At 44.7% G+C, this 19,613-nt stretch overlaps 2 protein-coding genes across 21 annotated transcripts in view; both read left to right on the forward strand.

Annotated features, from left to right (window-relative positions):
• The window catches only part of fam102aa (family with sequence similarity 102 member Aa), a 34,277-nt gene extending 22,535 nt beyond the window's left edge, over positions 1–11,742 (forward strand). The window contains exons 5-12 of the mRNA XM_024260214.2: positions 1,425–1,541; positions 2,945–2,991; positions 4,613–4,761; positions 5,457–5,567; positions 6,386–6,581; positions 6,658–6,779; positions 7,833–7,902; positions 9,683–11,742. Of these exons, the coding sequence (XP_024115982.1) occupies positions 1,425–1,541; positions 2,945–2,991; positions 4,613–4,761; positions 5,457–5,567; positions 6,386–6,581; positions 6,658–6,779; positions 7,833–7,902; positions 9,683–9,728 (858 nt within the window). The 3' untranslated portion in view covers positions 9,729–11,742. The remainder of the gene's footprint in view (positions 1–1,424; positions 1,542–2,944; positions 2,992–4,612; positions 4,762–5,456; positions 5,568–6,385; positions 6,582–6,657; positions 6,780–7,832; positions 7,903–9,682) is intronic.
• A 2,786-nt stretch (positions 11,743–14,528) lies between these two features.
• cacna1ba (calcium channel, voltage-dependent, N type, alpha 1B subunit, a) overlaps positions 14,529–19,613 on the forward strand; it is a 124,850-nt gene continuing 119,765 nt past the window's right edge. For 14 of the 20 annotated variants that reach the window (XM_024260129.2, XM_036213484.1, XM_036213489.1 and 11 more), the window contains exons 1-3: positions 14,531–15,367; positions 17,349–17,454; positions 18,740–18,879. In XM_024260129.2, the coding sequence (XP_024115897.1) occupies positions 15,108–15,367; positions 17,349–17,454; positions 18,740–18,879 (506 nt within the window). In that variant the 5' untranslated portion in view covers positions 14,531–15,107. Of the gene's footprint in view, positions 15,368–17,348; positions 17,455–18,739; positions 18,880–19,613 lie in introns of all 20 variants that reach the window. The other 6 variants (XR_002917588.2, XR_004948425.1, XM_036213494.1 and 3 more) reach the window with 2 other exon arrangements.

The following is a 19,613-nucleotide window of genomic DNA, read 5'->3' on the forward strand; positions in this document are numbered from 1 at the left end:
TGTCGACCGTCAGAGTCAGCAGCTCCTGCTAACATAAACTACCTAAAGAAAACAAATAAACAAAGCCCACAAACTAAGACTACCAAGGTTCAAGCATAACAAAACCCAGCAGAGTAAGACTGCTGAGGACAGAGAGGGGAAACAGAACTAAAATAAATACATAAAAGTAAAATAGCAATAGGATTACTTAATTATCATTTATTTCATTTAGATGAGTTAAATGTATAAACTGATGTCTGAGGTTCACATAGATGATAAACTATGTAGGTTTTTTCATCCTGTTGACCTGAAGACGTCTTGTTTGATCAACTCTACCTCCAGAATGAACAGATTTATATGGAAGAGAAACTTTGGTAAAAAGTTTGATCTTTTATGAGTTAAAGGTAAAAGTACATATTATCTCAAGCCGTACAACATTGGATACTAGCTGTCCAGAGCTGCACTGAGATGATCCTGTTTGGCACAGAGCATCTCTTGTTTTGAAAATAAGTTTAAAAAAAAAAAAAAAAACCAAAGTTACATTTTAAGAGATGCTAAGTTCTCTTTATGTTTTTGCTTTTGTTCAAGCCAAAAATAAAGATAATTCATATTTTATTATTAAAAAAGAAGGTCATGAATGTAAATCCAAATTTCTCAAAGTCTAAAGTAAAACTACGGCTCCTTCTAGGTTTGATCAGTAGAAAACGAGCCCAAATGGCTCTTTTCCTGGTAAAGGTTGCCGACCCCTGACCTAAACCATAATAAATAGTTTAATATAAAATACATCAAATTGACTTAAGAACTTACCATTTGGATTGAAGTTCAAGAGGTTTATTTTACTATAAGGTAAAAACAACTTTAGTGCATCACAGGGAACGACATGCACGATCATAGCTAGAAATGATCAGCTCCGATTGAATCGGATCGTTCAAAATGAACCAATATTGACTTTGAATTGTGTCTGCAGCCACCAACTATGATCTGAATGTGATCGTTGGTAGAATGAATCTTTACACCTCTGATAAATATGATAGTAATAGAAACACAGCAGCTGTGTTAAAAAGAGACTGAAAACAAACACTAACATTTACAGCTTCAACATGAATCCCAGCATCTTCACATGAGTGTCAATAAAAACAGTTTGATGTCTGCAATAAGGATTCATTTCTGATTAACAAAAACTATTTTTGATGAAAAAAGTATATTTTTTTTCATATCACATTGTTAGTCCAAAAATGTTGGATCATTTTAAAAAACTGGACTCCGCATTTGGTCCATGATAAAACTCCCATCATCCTCTGCAGGATCCCATGTGGTGTAGAATGAGCTTCGGTGGGTCAGTGGGAGCTCTGCTGTTCTACCAACATGTGGAAAAGGGCATCATGAGGAAGCGGGAAAGCTCAGGGTCCTCAATCCTGATTCAATGCTCTCCTCTTCATCCTCAGCTGGGCTTCACAGACCTCAACATGGCAGAGTTTGCCGGTTCTGGCTCCACCGTTCGCTGCTGTCTGCTTGAGGGATACGACACCAAGAACACTCGGCAGGACAACTCCATCCTGAAGGTGAGCGGACAGGAGGCTGAAGCATCCTCACGGTTTCACATCCCAGCACCTGAAGTTTTAGAGTAACCCGGTGGATCAGTGGAGATGAAGCAGCTTTCAGAGGAGCAGGATGTGAGGGAGAAAACAGCCAACCACAGGAGGGCTGCCACAAACCATTGCTTTAACTGTCAACTAATCACCGATTATTTTTTACCGATTAGTCGACTAATCGGGTCATGCATTAAGTGGGTGTAAAGCACACATCTATACCATCATTAGCTTTAAACTAACTAAAAATAAGACAATAGTTTATTAAACCTTTAATGAATCCTGCAGCCTCTGTCCTTTATCAGATTCTGGGAATAAAACAAGATTCAATCAAATGAGGTCGACATCTGAAACAAGGAACTATTTTTCACTGAAGGAACTTTTGTTCTCACTGACTCAAATATAAAAAAGGTGCACAACTTAGATCAACTTTACTACACTCTGACTCCATATAAAATAGCCCTAAACCACAGACGTGCTCAGAACAGCCAGAGTTCAAGTTGTAGATGGAAAAATTCAAAGTGAAACTTCTGCACATGGAGGAAGATGTCAATGTTTTTAATCTCGCTGGAATTCTCTTCAAATGGACAGTTTTGGAGCACCTGCTCTACGTCAACATTTCTATGGCAACCACTCTCTCTAATCATTAGTGAGCATGTTAGGCCACACCCCTCCCACTGAAGACGGCCTCAGGAGAGTCGGTCCATGTGAGGCTCCGTACTTTTACTGAGGCATCTGATTGGTCAGTTTTTTGACTTGAATAACTTACACTACAGCAAAAATATTATGGAAACATAGGATTTGGCAAGAACATGGTAAATAAAGTCATCAGACACAAATGATGACTAAATGCTGTTCAGTTTTCTATAGAAGTCAATGGGATTTTAGCTTTTGGGACTGGCTGTTTAGAAATGAAGGTGAGGGTGGGGGTGGGGGGCATTCACTCTAGTCCTCATTCAATGAGGTAGACACCGGAATATATAGGGATTATCAACATCATTTATACCAGTGTGATGGGCCAGATTAAACAGTTTAACGGCCGTAGTTTGCCCACCTCTGCATTAAATCATCTAACAGTAAATGTGCTGTAAATGACTGTAATATGAACTCTGTTTACCTTCATAAAATAAACCCCCAAAATACACATTTTCTGACATTTATTTTAACTTAAACCTTGAATCCCATCTGTTTGAGCTCGTCTTACTAATGTGATCCTGTTTGCTTCTGAAAGAACCTGAAGTAGAGAACAGAGTTCGTCTCATCATCTCACTGGGTCTGCTGGCTCTGACTGGATGCTGTTCAGAAGTATTTCAGACATGAAGAAGGTGATGAAGACGCCATTTCTCCCCTTGAGTGAACCTGTCTCTGTTTTAAAGGTGATCATTGGAATGACTCTTTTGTCTGGAGATCCCTGTTTTAAGAGGTGCGTATCCCACATTGTGACTTTGGTCTGTCATTGATTGTTTTGATGTTCTGCATTTATCTCATGATGGATCTGAAGAACAAAAGATTCCTAAAGGTAATGAGCTAAATGAACAACAGACAGTGGAAAACAAATGTTTAGCTGCAAACCTGCTTAAAGCACAACTGCATTTCTATATACACAACATAAACAGGAAGATTTAAGGCAGTCCTCGACCCAAACCATGATGCTGCCAACACCATGCTTCACTGTTGGGAGCTCAATTAATTAAATCAAATTAATTAAAAAAAAATAAAAATACAATGAATCCTGATTAGAGACTTGTACATATGAACCCAATTGGAGATACAGTGGTGAGCTTTGGCTCTGAGGTCCTGATGACTCTGGAAGAGGTTTTCTTCTGAGACATCTCTGTACTTTACTGCATTCATCTTTCCTTCAACTGCAGCCAGTCGTTCTGTCCTGCTCCACACCATGATGCTGCCACCACCATGTTTCACTGCAGGTGATGAGCAGTGTGTGGTTTTCTCCACACAAACTGCTTAGAATCAACAGCAACAAGTTCAGTTTTGGTGTCATCAGACCAAAGAATGTGATTCCTCAGAGTCTGGGAGTCCTTCATGGGTTTCTATCAAACTCTGTGTGGACTTTCAGATGTCTTGAACTGAGGAGAGGTTTCTGTGGGGTCACTCTGTCATGAAGCCTCGACTGATGGAGAGCTGCAGTGATGCTGACTAGTGAAACTTTCTGTCCTCCTCCTACTGCATCTGTGGAGCTCAGCCACAGTGATCTCTGCTTCTTCTTCACCGCTCTCACCAAAGCTCTTCTGCTGTGATTGATCCGTTTGGGTGGACGGTCCGGTCTGGGAAGAGTTCTGGTCGTCCCAAACTTCTTCCATTGAAGGATTCTGTGTTCTTAGGAACCTTGAAGGCTGCAGAAATTCTTTGGTAATCTTGTCCAGATCTGTACCTTAATGCCACAGTTCAGTCTCTGAGCTCCAAGCAGTTTGATTAAACACAGCTGGACTCCAATGAAGAAGAAGAATCTCAAGAAGAAATGAACAGCATTGAGTTCAGAGTGAGAGTCACAGCAAAGTCTGAACACTAATGACCAGGAGGTTTTATCTACATTTACAGAAATGTGTTTGTATCTGTCATGATGGATCATTCAGTGAACATGAATGAGGAAGCAAATGAACTTCACTGGTTTTGGTAAATGACTGCAATCATACAGAGTGAAACATTGAAAGTGACTGAATACTTTATGTACTGACTGTACATGGACACAAACAACACAAACATGCATTCATTGTACATGTGCACATGCACACACACTCTTGTAAGCTCACAAACATACAATCACTTGCATACAGACTTCATGCATGCACAAACACCCATGCATGTAAGGACACGCACAGGGCTGCCATCATGCCTCCTCTGTAATGTAATCGTGACAAAGAGTGTTTGTTCTGGCTTGTTTTCTCCTTCTTCTGAGCTCTCCATCTTCAGAAACGGCAGACATGCTCTCAAGTTGAGGCTTATCTGAACCGAGTCGCTCCTCTGATTCGTTTCATCTGCTCCAGATTGATAAACAAGCTGGTTCCTCCTTTTTCCCCCTACAGGCCTCCAAGCACAGCCAAGTCCATCTCTGTCCCGGGACAGGAACACGCCCTGCAGCTGGACTGTAAGGGGGAGGGAACGGCCGAGCCTGGACCGGCCGTCGGGGTTTCTCTGGGGCGGGCCCCGAAGCCTCGGCCGTCCATCAGCTCGGGTAACGCTCAGAAAAATGGGCTCTTGGGTGAAGAGCGGACAGCAGCAGTTATGTTTTCACAAACATGACCTTTGGTGGTGTCGTGTTTGACAGGTGGAAATCCCAGGTTCTTGGGTCAGAAGTTTCCACAGCGAGGTGGAGCTGTGTGTCTGCGAGCACAAAACACCAGGATCAGTTTAAACTGACTGATGTAACACAAAACAAGCTCTTCTCGTTTGAACTGTTTAAGTTAGTGCTGCCACAAACGATTATTTTAATAGTCGACTAATCTCCGATTATTTTTCCGATTAGTCGACTCATCGGGTCATGTGGAAACTGGATGTAAAGCACACATCTTAACCATCATTAGCTTTAAACTAACTAAAGACTCGACATATACCATTACCTGTGATAATGCTCGTGTGAATGCTGTAAGCTGAATTTGGCAGCTGAAAATGCTGAAGCTAATAGTTAAATTATCAGTTAAACTCCAAATTAGCCTAAAAATGGAAAAAAAGCATTTTTAATTTATTTATTTATTTGCATTCATCTGATCATTGAAGTTTTTCTTTGCTCAGGTTTCTGTCACAGGTAGTTTGTAGTTAGACATGTTGTTCTTCAGTGAGGACTCTCTTCATTCCGATGAGGAGAGTGAGACTTCTGCAGGGATGTTGGAGTTCCTGTCTTTGTGTCTTACTTCCTGTGGTCTCCTCCAGGTCTGCTGGATGAGTCAGAGGGGAACCAGAACCAGTCCACTTCCACAGAAGCGTTCCAGTCCGGTCACTCTCGTAACTCCAGTTATGCCAGCCAGCACAGCAAAATCTCAGGTCAGAGTTCCACTTTTAACAAGTCGATTCCAGCTTCAGTCAGACGGTGGTGATGATGTGGACCGTCTTTTCCTTTCATTACCAAATGTGTATGAATAAAACATTTTTGAATGAAACATCAATGTTCCTGGAAATGTTCTTAGAAGAAGTAAGTCAGTGGCATCTCCTGGCTGGTTTTGAAGAATGTCTACATTTGTAAAATATTTATTGTATAAATGTCCTACCTGGTTGTATTCGTTTCCTCCTCTTAGATCGTTCACAAATCAAAGTACAAATGTCAGTAATCCTGTCGGATCGCACTAAAAATACGTGCAAATAACATCAACTAAAATAGAACCCGTTAGAATAATATCTGCTCAAATGAAAGGTTGATATTTTCAATGAAACCTCCAATATTGGAGGATTATTCAAATTAGTATTTAGATGTGTGATCGATCTGAGACAGGAAATTAAAATACAGTTCAGCAGGACATTCATGAAATAAATATTCGAAAACATTTCCATCAGATTTGGTTACCTTTAATTTTGTATGTAACATTGTGTTGAACAGGGTTCATCTGTCAGCTTTGCCTGTTTAGACCCGTAAACTGGAAGTCACTATTCACTGTTGTCATTTTGTCTGACGTCACCATGAAGGTCTGTTCACCAGTTTAGCAGCTTTACTTTAACTAGTTAAGATGAGGACATGGGTGGGAGCCCTAAAAGTTCTGCTAGGTTCTGTTCCCGCCATGCTGGAGTTCATCCAACATGAGACCATGGAGGCCGCGTGTAAACCAGGTGAGCTTCTCCGGTCTCACCTGACGGCGTCTTGTCTTCAGGCTACAGCACAGAGCACTCCTGCTCGTCCAGCCTGTCGGACCTCACGCACCGCAGGAATACCTCAACAGGAAGCAGCGCCTCTGGGGGTGTGGGGTTCACCGCTGATGCTCCACTTGAAGGCGAAAAGGATGCTGGACGTCTGGAAAAGCCGCCTCGGCCCCCACGGCCTGCACTGCCCCCAAACAGGCCTCCCAGGTAGAGACGCAGGTGTGGTCGGGCCCGAAAGCGCCGCAGCCACACCCAACTCACTCATTTTCTGGCTGCATTTCAGGAGGAAGCAGGACTCTGTGGAGACTCATCCGTCCTGGGTGAACGACACCCGCATGGATGCAGACGACATCGTGGAGAAAATCGTCCAAAGTCAAAACTTTGCCGACATCAACAACTCTGAAGGTACGGAGTCACAGCAGCTCAGTGTGTGCATAGGTTTGTATGTGTGTGTACCAGTGCTGTCACGTGATTATTTTTTGTAATCAATTAATCATGATGATTTAATCTAACCTAAAAATTGCTGTATAAAACTCATTTTGAGGTATTTTCCTTTAAATTAGTGATATTGGGCTAAGAAAAAGATCAAAATACAATGAAAAAGTGTTTTAAAGAGGTCATACCATGATTTTCTGAAGCCTTTAGAGTAAACTATACCCACATATATGATCATATATTACCTTTGGAACACTAAAAAACAAATTATTTATGAAATATTAGTTATATTTGTGAGTTTTTTTCCTACCTGGAAGTAAAACACCTCAATCTCTGAGGCTCCGCCTTTCCCTTCTCACAAGAAAACAGCTGGATCTTTGTTCTTATGTCTGAGAAGATGACAATAATTCTAGATGAAAATGAGATTAACTCAATTAAAAAGCTAATTTATCTGTAATTAAATGATGAAACGATAATTTGACACATTCAGTGTGTACACTCGTGTGGGTTTGTGAGCAGGTATGTGTGCACGTGTGTATATGTTTGGGCTGCCACAAACAGTTATTTTAATAGTCTACTAATCACTGCTAACCCACAAATTGGGCCAAATTCTCACTGACTCAAATGTAAAAAAAGTTCATTTTTTGGTGCTGAACGCTCACAACTTTGTTCATCTTTACTACACTCTGACTCCTTATAATATAAAGTATCGACTAATCCACTATTAAATTAGTGGTCGACTGTTTCAATGGTCGTTCAGTCGACTAATCGTGGCAGCCCTGCTAAATGTGTGTGCATGTTTGGGTGTGTTTTTTTGTCGTGTGTGTGTGTGCAGTAGTGTTTGCTCATGTGAAACTCTGAAACAGCAGAAAGTTCCAGTTCCATGAGGACAGCAGATGGGATTCCACTTGAAGCTGTAACAGAGCGTCTCTGTCTTTGGACCACGTGCGCTCCTTCAGCTCTGTCTGACCTGACGGAGCGCACGTGAGCTGGTGCACGGCTGACTGTGTTTCTGGTCCACAGACAGTAACCTGCGGCTGTTCGTCAGCAGAGACGGGACCACGGCGCTCAGCGGCATCAGGCTGGGAAACAGGTGAGAACACCAGCTGGGTTTCACCCACAATGCCCCACATGCACGCATTAACATGCACACACAGAACTGTGCTGTGAAGGAAAGCCTGTCGCCGTGTGTTTCCACCTGATCCAGTCTCACTGCTCCCCCTGAAATCACAGCTCACTCTTGTAGACCAGTGTTCCTCATTCCTGGTCCTCGAGAGCCGCCACCCTGCCTGTCTTCCAGATCTCCAAGCCCTGCTAGCTGCTGATTCATTCAGTCAGATGTCTCCACATTCTGACTGAATGAACACACCTGGTCCAGGTAATCAGGAGCAAACAGTACACAAAGAGCTGGAAAACAGGCAGGGTGGCGGCTCTGGAGGACCTGGAATGAGGAACACTGTTGTAGACGTTGGAGTCTGGTGAGATGTGATCACACACCAGCACTGACTGCTCACAGATGACTCATTTAAAATTCTCCACCCAACTGACACAAACAAAGATGGGAGGGGTCAGCTTGAGACTATTGACCAATTCATGTAAAAATAAAAATATTTAGAACAATGATTATGACATGAAACTCAGTAAGTAAAATGGTTTGAGCCTCTTAAGTCTCCACAGAGAAGAAGTCATCAGATCCCACTCACATGATGGAGAATTCATGATGGATTTTGGGATTCCTATGCAGACCTGCAGGTTCAGGTCAGACTAGAGTTAAGTGCAGCCTAAAGGTCAGAGCAGGGGTTTAGAACGTGGAGACACAAGGGTGTTGCCATAATCGCTCGAAGACGTGATGAACAAATGAAAAATAGCAGCCGTGCTGAAGAAAGGAGTCTAACATTAGTTGAAGTGATATAAACCTGTTTTTGGTGAAAGATATGTCAGCTTCTAAGCTGAAACGTTCACACAGCTTCAGGACCAACCATTCAGTCTGAGCAGCAGGATCTCCTCTGCCAAACACTCCAGTCTCAGTGTGCTATACGGTCAAGATACATTTATCAAATCCTTTATTAGCACGGTTGGATGCCGAGATTCAGTTCAGTAGGAACCATTATGATTTACGCGGTTCTACCGGAACTGAGAAAAGCTGAAAACAGTTCCTCATTTCAGTGTTTAGTTTCATTGAAGGTCTATTTGTTTGAGGACATGTCAGTCACTTCTACTCTGCTCAGTACGTTGAAGTTTTAGATAATCATTCTGCCTTTCCAGTGATAGTGGGCGGGCTCATATAAGACCGCTGACAGGGCGAGCACAAGAGTGTGCAGCGCTCAAATGTCTGGCTGCATTTCACAGCAGATCACAGAAGTTTGACAGGTCGCTGCATCACATCAGCCAATCAGGAACTCAGCTTTGGACATGTGACGTTTTCAGTGACCCGATCAGCGAGTAAAATACTGATCCAATACGAGTGTTTTGTCCTGTCACAGCACGGCAGTACTCTGGCTGCAGTCAGCCTCCCAGACTTCACCTGAGCTCGCTCAACACGCCAGAGGACAGACAGCTGCTGCGGGGAGAGGGAACAGCCTGGTCGGGTCTCCTGAACTGAGATGCTTTACTTATTTTTGTCGAGATAATAATAAAAAAAGGTCCCCTACTTCCTCCTCTTGGGTTAAAATCAGTCACAGAGACACAGAAACACCATGGAAGCAGCTGTAATGCAGACAAATAAAACCCAGTCGGTGCCCAACCCTACTCATTGATCCTTCAGTTGTGTGAATGCTGATTCAGCATTTGTTTACACAGCCACGTGATAACTATCGGATATTTGATGTGAACAGCAGTAGTGACATCTTCTCTCCGTTTGTGTCTCTTCTCAGGGTTCCCGCCGGCGGATACGAACCTGTGGTCATCGAGAGCCACTGAAGCGCCGGCACATTCACCTGCAGACCCTCTGCTCTAATGTCTCTGGGTTTTCTTGGGCTTCAGCTGGTCTGGCGCCCTCTGAGGGGAAACCCTTCCGTTTGCACTTTATGTGAAGCTGATCGCTGGGCTCTGCGATCTCCGGGGTCTGCCGATCCCCGGTCTCTGCCGATCTCCGGGCTCTGCGGATCTCCGGGCTCTGCGATCTCCGGGCTCTGCGATCTCCGGGCTCTGCGATCTCCGGGCTCTGCCGATCGGCCCTTGTGTGTCTGTCATTTTAAGGGTTGCTCGACATAAAAACCCCCATGACTCTCCTCTTTACTTTCTTTAGATGTCAGAAAGCCTGAAGTTTTGGGATTTCTTTCTGGTGAGGTTCAGCTGCCAAAATCATCCATGATGTGTCTCCCCAAAAAATTATAATTAAAATGAACCAAACCAACTTTTTACTTATTTTTTGTAAATCGCTGCTCAGTCTCACCCTTGTGCCTTCGTTCTCTGTGAGCGTACAGCGTTTGTTTAAACCTAACTTCCTGTGTGCGGCACAGTTGCTTCAGGTGAGAAAGGTGACCTGATGTTCAAACACTCACCTCAGGTTCAGCCTCACGTTTGAGCGCCACACCGCTGCGCTTTGTTCTGACAGCCTGACGTCTTTCACTGAGGCTGTTCTTCCTCACCTTTCCCATCCTGAATGCTGATGCTGACTTCAGCTGGAAGCTGGACTCATCCCGGGTCAGCTGGGATGTAGCCACAGGTTCTGAGCTGGTTCCGGAGAGCAGGCTGGGCTCTGCAGGACTCAACGTCCTGGGGGACACATTGATGATGATGAATGTGTAAAAACGGTTTCTCCGTCTGCATTCTGGGCTGTCTGTGCGTTTCCCTCTTCAGTTGGAGCAGCATTCTTCTCTCTGTCCGGCTGCAGCTTCTTTCTGGACTTGAGCTGCGTTTGTGGGCTGAAAGCTTTCAGCAGAAACTGCCGTTTCTCCGTGTTTGAAGTCGCTCCCCGCAGATCTGGGATAGTTCTCCATGTCTGCAGAGCTTCTCTTGAATGACCATGAAGCTCAGTGATGGTTGTGATGACAGAGGCTGAAGACGAGGAGAAATGTTCCCTGTTTGATCTGGTCTCTGCCTGAGCTCTTCAGCCGAGAAACTAACGTTCTGCTCTCTCACTGCTCCTGTCCTGTCTGCACGCGCCTCTGCTGCCCCCTGGTGGCCATGATCTCAGTCCCTTTGGCATCTGGATTCAGACTCTGAGGCCTTTTTCTCTGATGGAGACAGCTTGGTGATGCTAACAGAAGAGTCGTGAAGCAGCTGTCTGGAGTCTCACCAGCAGGACTGTACAGATGTGAACATCCATTGTTAGGGGCGAAGATACGTCCTCATTCTCACAACCTCATCAAAGCCTTTGAAATGATAACGTGATGGAAGGAATGTGCTTGAAAATAAACATCCCACAGCTCTCCCTCTGGTTTATGTGACAGACCTCAGACATTTTAACAGCCTTAACATTGAAAGAAGCCGATGTCATTTGCAGACACGTGGACGTGCTGGCTGTGGTGTAGCGTTTCAGATGTCTGGTTCTGAGCCTCTTCAGTGGATCCATCATGTTTGGAAGCTCCTGTTTCCCGTTTCCTCCACCTGCTGGCTGATCCCAGCTCATGACTCTAGTTACTTCACTTTTTCTAATTCATCACATTAGTCACTTTTGGGGATGAACCACTGAAAGCTTCCACTAAATTTGGGTTTACATCACCATGGCAACGTCTTCTCTTTTAAAGCATTTATTTAATATTTTAAGCCTTTTTGCTGGAGGTTGTTATAAGCTACGCACACTACTCTCCTCCTGAGCTTTGTTTCTCTTTTAGTGATTCTAACAAATTTTATTGTAACAAACTAGTTTGACCTAATTGTATAGAAGATGGAGATGAACCTGAGCTTCATGTCTCCACACACTTTAGGCACAACATGTTTCTGTGTTTTTGTGCAGAAATGACTAATAAACAATAAATTACACGTTGAATTGGTCTCCATTTTATTTCAGTTTACATTTCTGACACCATGCATTTTGGTATCTGGTGAAGGATCAGTGGTTCTGACACGTTCACCTGCGTCTGGAAGAACTTCCCTGATGGCTGCACTTTATTCTAGTAAAGATTAAAACCGTCTTGTGCTCTGGTCTGGAAACATTCAGGGAAAATCAGAAAAATCTGTTTCCTTAAAAATCGGGGCTCTTGATGCTTCTAATTTTCTTTTATTAAAAGTAATTGTTTGGCATCATCTTCTTATTCAAAGACCCACAAGGCTCTGCAACCTTTACCATGAAAAAAGCCGTTCAGACTGGTTTCTCACCCATCAAAACTTAGTAAAGTCTGGTTTCAGCCTTTAGAAACATTCAACACTTCCTTTTATTTTTGCTACATTTGTTAATAGAGTTTGAGTCAGAGTTTATTGACATTTGTACATGTTAACACAAATAGATAATATTTAATTAAACTGAAAAACAGAAATAAAAATAAAATAAAATTGTTTTTTACTTCTGTCAACAACACATGTGAGCTTCTTTCAAAGAAGAAGACATTCGTGGTCCATCTACACCACATCAACTTCAATTAAAAATGTTTGTACCATTCATCTGTTTTCTGAACCTGCCGGATGCCTTTCAGGCGATGGGGTTGCTGGAGCCAACCCACCTACTGTTAGGCTACAGACTCCAGGAGAACCTATACAGACAACGATGAACCAATCAAGGATGCCGTTGGGGTGTGCGGGGAAGCTGGAGGGCTCAGAGAAAAAAGACTCCACACAGAAAGGTTCCTGCTGGGATTCAGACCAGTTTCTTCTTGTTGTGAGGCAAAAGCAGTAACCACTGCACCACAGCACAATCTAGGACAAGGAAAAAAAGGCCTTTTGTTTTATACACTCACCGGCTACTTTATTAGACACACCTGTCCAACTGCTCGCTAAGGCAGATTTATAATCACTGGATCCCACGGCAGCAACTCAAAACATTTGGACTTATAGTTTATACTTGTAGAACGTTTCTACCTGCTTGAAGGCCCAAAGTGTTACACAGTCTCAGACTCATTCACACTCTGCTGCCGAAAACTGGAGCCAACCTGTAACCACCGGAGGGAAATGTGGGGTTCAGCGTCTTTGCCCAAGGACACTTCGACACAGGGCGGTCTTTCAATCAGAGGTCAGCTGACCTACTGCTGCATCAACACACAACGACCTTGATACAGATGAACTACAGCAGCAGAAGAACACACCAGCTATCACTGCTGTCAGCTAACAACAGCAAACTGAGGCTACAATTCACACAGAATCACCAAAACTGGACAATAGAAGATGGAAAAACGTTGTCTGGTCTGATGAGTCTCTATTTCTGCTACATTCAGATGGTCAGAATTTAACATCAACAACATGAAAGCATGGATCATCCTGTCTTGTATCAACAGTTCAGGCTGGTGGTGGTGGTGGTGTCATGGTGTGGGGATATTTTCTTGGACCCCTCAGTACCAACTGATCATGGTACTAACCCCACAGCCTGGCTGAGTATTATTATTGACCATGTCCATCCCTTTATGACCACAATGATGGAGCAAACTCTGAGGAATGTTTCCTTGTTGAATGTCTGCCACCAAGGATGAGGGCAGTTCTGAAGACAGAAGGAGGTCCAACCCGGTACTATAGTACTATATGGATCTGATAAAGTGGCCGGTGAGTGTCATTAAATTCAGTGAATGACATTTTGGTTTTTCTGGTGTTCCCTTTAAGGGTGGGGGGTGCTCTCAAACCCTCCCCTCCATCATTTCTCATGTCCTCCTCCTCTCCATCCATGAACCTCTTCTTTGATCTTCCTCCAGATCTCTTTCCCCAACACCATCACAGTTCCTCCTCTCAGTGTCCAATTATCTCCATCTGCTTCCCTGCATTGATCTCCAGAACATCTACCATGATTTGATCCTCTGATGGATTCATTCCTGATCCATCCTGATCTCTCCCAAAGAGAACCTCAGCATCTTCATCTCTGCTTCCTGTCTCTGCATCAGAGTCAGAGAACAACATGCTGCTCTCCACAGTCTTCTACAGCTTGATGACTGTCTTCAGTCACACATCACAGCTGAAACTCCAACCTCCTCTCAGATGTTTCTCCACCTCTGTCACACTCTGCTGTTCTGGACTGTTGATTTCTGTTTCATTTACTGCAGGTTGAGTGACATAAGCATTGTGCTCTTTTCACCATGGTGGGGGTATTGTTTTATTAACAAGAAAGATATTTTACTGAAAAAAACTTGCCATAGATAATGTTGAATGTAAGTGTTAGGAAACTTGTTTGAGAGTGGTTTAGTGAGGTATGTTTGAGAAAAGCATGAAGATTCTCATTCTTTGACGGAATGTTTATGACATTTGATCTGTTTTTTCTCCCAACAGACGGACCAGCAGCATCATGGCTGCCCTCATCAACATGTGGACAGCTGACCTCACATCCCTGCTTCAGCCTCCTGGACCCTGCAGACCCCTCAGCACATTTCCAGTTCCAGTTTGATGTCTTTGAGAATGTTTTCTGACGCGCACGAGCCGCCGTGCTCGTTTGTTTTTTAAACGTGCACCTTCTCGTTCCTGCGTCTCATGGAAAGGCTCCGCGACATCCCGCCTGTTGGTGTCTGAAGCGCTGCAGATACACAGACGCACGCGCTCGAGACCGACTATAATGAAACTCCCAAACACCCAATCATGTGTTGCAGTTGGGTCACGTGCAGATCAATCCGAATTGGATCAATCAGGCTGAAAGGGTCGAGTTTCTGCTCTCCCTCTGCGGTCTGTCACCCCTCCCTCCCTCATTTCCTGTCTCCCTCTCTCCTCCCTGTTGCCATGGAAACTGGGCCGGTCCAGGTGGAGCCGCTGCTTGGCGTCTCGGCTCTGTGGATGAGAAGCAGCGCAGGTCCGCGGTCTGAGCCTGGTTTCTTCTGAAGCAGCAGATTTCCCGCGTTCGTCGGGCGCGTCCTGCCGGGAATCATGTCCTGACTCCGCAGGGAGGCGGGCCGAGGCGGGGTTCTGGTTCTGGTTCTGGCGCGGTCTTCTCTGCCTCCGCGGAAGGAGCAACACCCGAGAAAATGATGCATCATGGAATGTGAGGGTCCAAACTTTCAGCGACACGCCTGCGCCGGGCAGCCCGACTCCAGGAGCGGCAGAGGAGGGCAACCCGCCCGACACTGACGGAACCGAGCCTCGGAGGTGCATGGTGGACTCTCGTGTCGGTGGCCCGCAGCCGCGCTCTCAGGACCTGCAGAGGGACGGGCCGCCTCCGCGTGTGGGGATGCGTTTCCATTTCTCCTCTGGTGTTAGTTTTGGTGTCTCCGGGAAGATCCGCGCTCTGCCAGAATGGCTCGCTTTGAAGACGAACTGTCCAGCCGCTATGGAGGCGGCGGTCCCGCGGGGCCGGCCCGAGGGGCCCCCCGGCAGCAGGGGCCTCCCGGGGGCCAAAGGATGTACAAGCAGACCATGGCCCAGAGGGCCAGGACCATGGCGATCTACAACCCCATCCCCGTCAAACAGAACTGCCTCAGCGTCAACAGATCTCTCTTCATCTTCAGCGAGGACAACATCATACGGAAATACGCCAAGAAGATCACCGAATGGCCATATCCTTTCGGGGCTTAAGCCCCCCACCCCACCCCGCCCTCATCAGCACCACATTTACATGGCGGGAGCAGCAGCAGGCTGCGCCGCGGCCTCTGGGCTCATCAGAACCACATGGTTTTTATTCAGATGAACATTAGGCAGATCCGGGTTCTGGTAGGTTGTCCTGATTCGGAGGTTAGTCAGAGTTTGCGGGTCGGTTTCCCTCTGTCAGTGTGCGGGACGGGGGCTCCCGGTCCCGGGCTCAGTCTCCGCGGGAACTGTCCGCGGTGCTGAACTCAAATGAAGGCGCGTCTTCCTGACGCAGCCGCGCGCCTGTTCCCCCCTCACTTTAACAAAGTCAGTCCACCTGTTGAGGTCTGAGTCCCCGGATGCTTGTTTCAGGTGATAAGCGGCAGAAACGCAGTCACGTGACTCTGCTCTGACGGTCCCTCAGGCAGCAGCGTGTTGGTCAAACGCTGAAGGCTTCACTCTGAACGTCTGAACTCTTCCATCCCCGCAGCTCATTGGCCGGTTTCCTCTGCTGTGCGTGTCTGTGACGCACACCTGAGGCGGCGAGGGGGCGGGGGGATGCGGAGACACCTGAGCTGCGGGCAGAGACCGCCACAGTCTGAATGTTCTTTGAAAATCCTGTTTGGCTGCAGAAAAACCTCTTAGTCTTTGAGAAATGTGAGATGCAAAGAGACAGCAAACACAATACTGACATTTGTACTTTCTTAAAGTCCTAAAACAAGCTAACAGATTTCCTGTTATCTCATGCATGACTTTTATTTTATTTCAACAATCATCTAATTGTCAGTTCTGGAACAGAAAGATTTCTACAGAAATTTCAAATTTTTCTTGGTTTTCACATTTAAAATCAGCTAGAATGTTTGAGGATTATTTCCTAATTTAGCTCAAATGATATAAATAACAGAATCAGGAGAACATCCACAGATCAATACTTTGTCAGTGGAGATGCCATGAAGCGGTTCCTTCTCAGTGAGGAGGATCACACCGACATTGATTTGCCGTAATCTGTTGGTGAGTTCAGACCAAAGGGGAGGTGCATGAGGGAGGAGGTGAGTGAGGAGACAATTAGATGGAGGTGGATGCTTTGCTGTGGAAGGGAGCAGACAAAAGAATCTGTTGATGACTGACTGTATAGACCAGAGGTCTGCAGCCTGCAGCTCCAGATCCATGTGTCTCTATTATCTCTCCACGGTGGATCCTCAGACAAACATAGAATAAGTCATAGAGACTGCTGATCCAGACATGTCGACCGTCAGAGTCAGCAGCTCCTTCTAACCAAAACTACCTAAACAAATAAACAAAGCCTGTAAACTAAGACTACCAAGATCCAACCCCAAATTAAAATAACAAAACCCAGCAGTGTAAGACTGCTGAGGACAAAGAGGGGAAAAGAAGAATAAAAAGAAAATATACATAACATAGCAGGTTTTTAAAAGTACGGATTACTTAATTAGCATTTATTTAGTTTAGATTAGTTACGTTTATAAATTGATGTCTGAGGTTCACATAAATGATAAACTATGTAGATTTTTACATCCTGTTGACCTGAAGACATCTTGTTTGTTCAACTATAGTAACTCAACTATATAAAACCCAGAGACTGTTGACCTCAAACCACTCAGGTTCAGAACTCTCTGGAGTTACTTGTTCAGTAGAAAGTGTAATCAGCTTCGTTTCATTTCTCTTTCATTGTGATGACCGTGAAAGGACTTTTTTTGAAAACAGAACTGAGTTCTTGGTGGACTTGGAGGAGCTCGGTTTGGGTTTGTGTGGTTCTGCTCCCTGATTTGTTGGCTCTCCACATGTCTGGAATGATGAACAGGAGGAAAACAAAACTCAGAACTCTGATTTCTCAGAGATGCTGAGCCATAAACCAGCAGTGTGATGTGGGATCTTCAGACAGCACTATCTGGAGCTCTCCTGTTCTTGTTTGCTCATGTAGGCACCTGCAGACTTCCTTAACCCTCTCACTCCATTCGAGTACATGATCCTGGCCACCATTATTGCAAACTGCATAGTGCTGGCCTTGGAGCAGCACCTCCCAGCCTCCGACAAAACCCCCATGTCCGAGCGTTTGGTGAGTACGACCGTCTACAGGCTCCGCCTGCTCATGTGATGCAGTGCAGACCCGTCCACAGTTTCAGTTCACAGGCTGTTTCTTTCTGGGTCTCGTTGTATATGTGATCATTTTTTAGATTTGAAACCTTTTATTCTTTCTTCAAATGGTAAATGGTGTATTCCTGTATAGCATTTTACTACCTTCCTTGAAGGCCTAAAGTGCTTTACAGTCACAGACCTTCACACACTGATGACGGCTCCGCTGCTGAACACTGGAGCCAACCTTCCACCAGAGGCAGGACCAGCTCGTCTGACAATGAAACGCTCCATCCATGTTGGGTTAAAAGGTTTCATAGTTTCAGGACTGGAATCATCTGTGACTGGAGACATGAGACTCAGTGAAGAATATTTAACAACTACGCTCAGATTTTATAACTAAATACATGAATGAATGAAGCTCGGAATTCAGTACAATAAGCTCTGTGAGGAGTTTGTATGAACTGCTGCTGGATCCAGCATGGAGCTGCTGATAACATGACAGACCCCCCCAATCCCCATCAGTTTTGTAAGCCAATTTATTTACAAAGCACAATTCCTACCCAAAGCAATTCAAAGGGCTGCACAAAAATATCTAAACTTACAAAAGGAAGTAAAAATGTATTGATAAAATACAAGTAAAATCATAAAAATCATTAAGATTAAAATTCAGAAATTTAAAAATCATTAAAAACATACACATACAATAGTTCCTATTTTAAAACATTGCTAAATAAAAGGTTTTCAGCCTAGATTTGAACATTTTCAGACTTTGTCTTGTTCATCTGTTGCCTGATGTCTTCAGGAACGTGTGAGCTTTTGAGCTTCTCTGTCTGCCCTCATTCTGAACCATAGACATGATAGAAAACAGCGTAAAAGGTAAAAACTTGGTTTATGTTTTATTGGAACTGGAACAAGATGGAAATCCTGGTAAATCTGAGCATAAACACACATCTGCCTCAGACCATCTTAAAGGGAGCTGCATGAAGGATGTTTCCAGGCCAGAGGATCATCCAGGAGGCGGTCTCACTCACATGTTTGACTGTTAATGTGCACAGTTGAACTTCCAGTCAGATTCTGCAGGAGCATGTTTCTGTGGACAGGTAAATGCTCACCTGTGACCATTCTGTCCAAACTGCTCCTGAAAGATCTGCAGGACGTAAGGGAGTGAGAGCATGCACTGCTAACTGAAACTGTGGAGCTGCAGACTCCTAATGAGGAATATGAAGAGACCTTTGATGCTTTGACTGTCTCTGTCTGCCCTGCAGGACGACACAGAGCCCTACTTCATTGGAATATTTTGTTTCGAGGCTGGCATCAAGATCATCGCCCTGGGCTTTGCATTCCATAAGGGGTCCTACCTGCGGAACGGCTGGAACGTCATGGACTTTGTGGTGGTCCTGACAGGGTGAGTGGCTGCAGCTGGGATGGGGGGGGTCTGTCTGTGACATGCTGAAAGCTGCAGAAAGCTCCTCACATCAGAGAATGCCAGCGTTCTCCTGATCTCCGGGTTGCTGGGACATTCTCTGAGTGAGAGCGGTTTCTGTGATGCTGAGGCCAGGATCCCACATGTGCTTGAAAACCATGAGCAGAGCTTACATAATAACAAACCTTGTCCATTCGTCCCATCCGGAGGCGTCTTCTGTGTTCATCACAGATTTAAGAGAAAAGAGAAACGTTTCCTCGACTTTTCTGATCCTGAGATGAAAAACTCCACCATTTAGGAAGAGCAGACATCTATGAAAGTGCTGGCTCTTTGTCCTTATCTTCTTTGTTGGTGGATTTGTGTGTGGGGGTCATCACACTCACTGACAGTTCTCACATCCTGCTGATTTATGACTTTTCATCAGGAACCTGGAACTGTAAGAGTCTTTGTTCAGTGGAACTTGGAGATCAGAGGTTCAGGTTTGACTTGATTCTGAATGAAGACCCACGTGCTCCTCACAAGTCTGCAGCCCGACAGCAGCTTTCAGCTGTTTGGATGCACTTCTGTTTTAGCGTGGAAAAAGCACCTCACGGATCAGGTCTATGAGTCTGTCCTTCATGTTCGTGTTAAATTAGGAGAGTTTCAGTATTTTTAGTTTATTGTTAAGACTATTTTTTTTTCAAATTGAGGAGTAATCATTTAGGGATAGAGAGAGG

The sequence above is a fragment of the Oryzias melastigma genome, linkage group LG9 (genome assembly GCF_002922805.2).
Source record: "Oryzias melastigma strain HK-1 linkage group LG9, ASM292280v2, whole genome shotgun sequence".
NCBI lineage: Eukaryota > Metazoa > Chordata > Actinopteri > Beloniformes > Adrianichthyidae > Oryzias > Oryzias melastigma.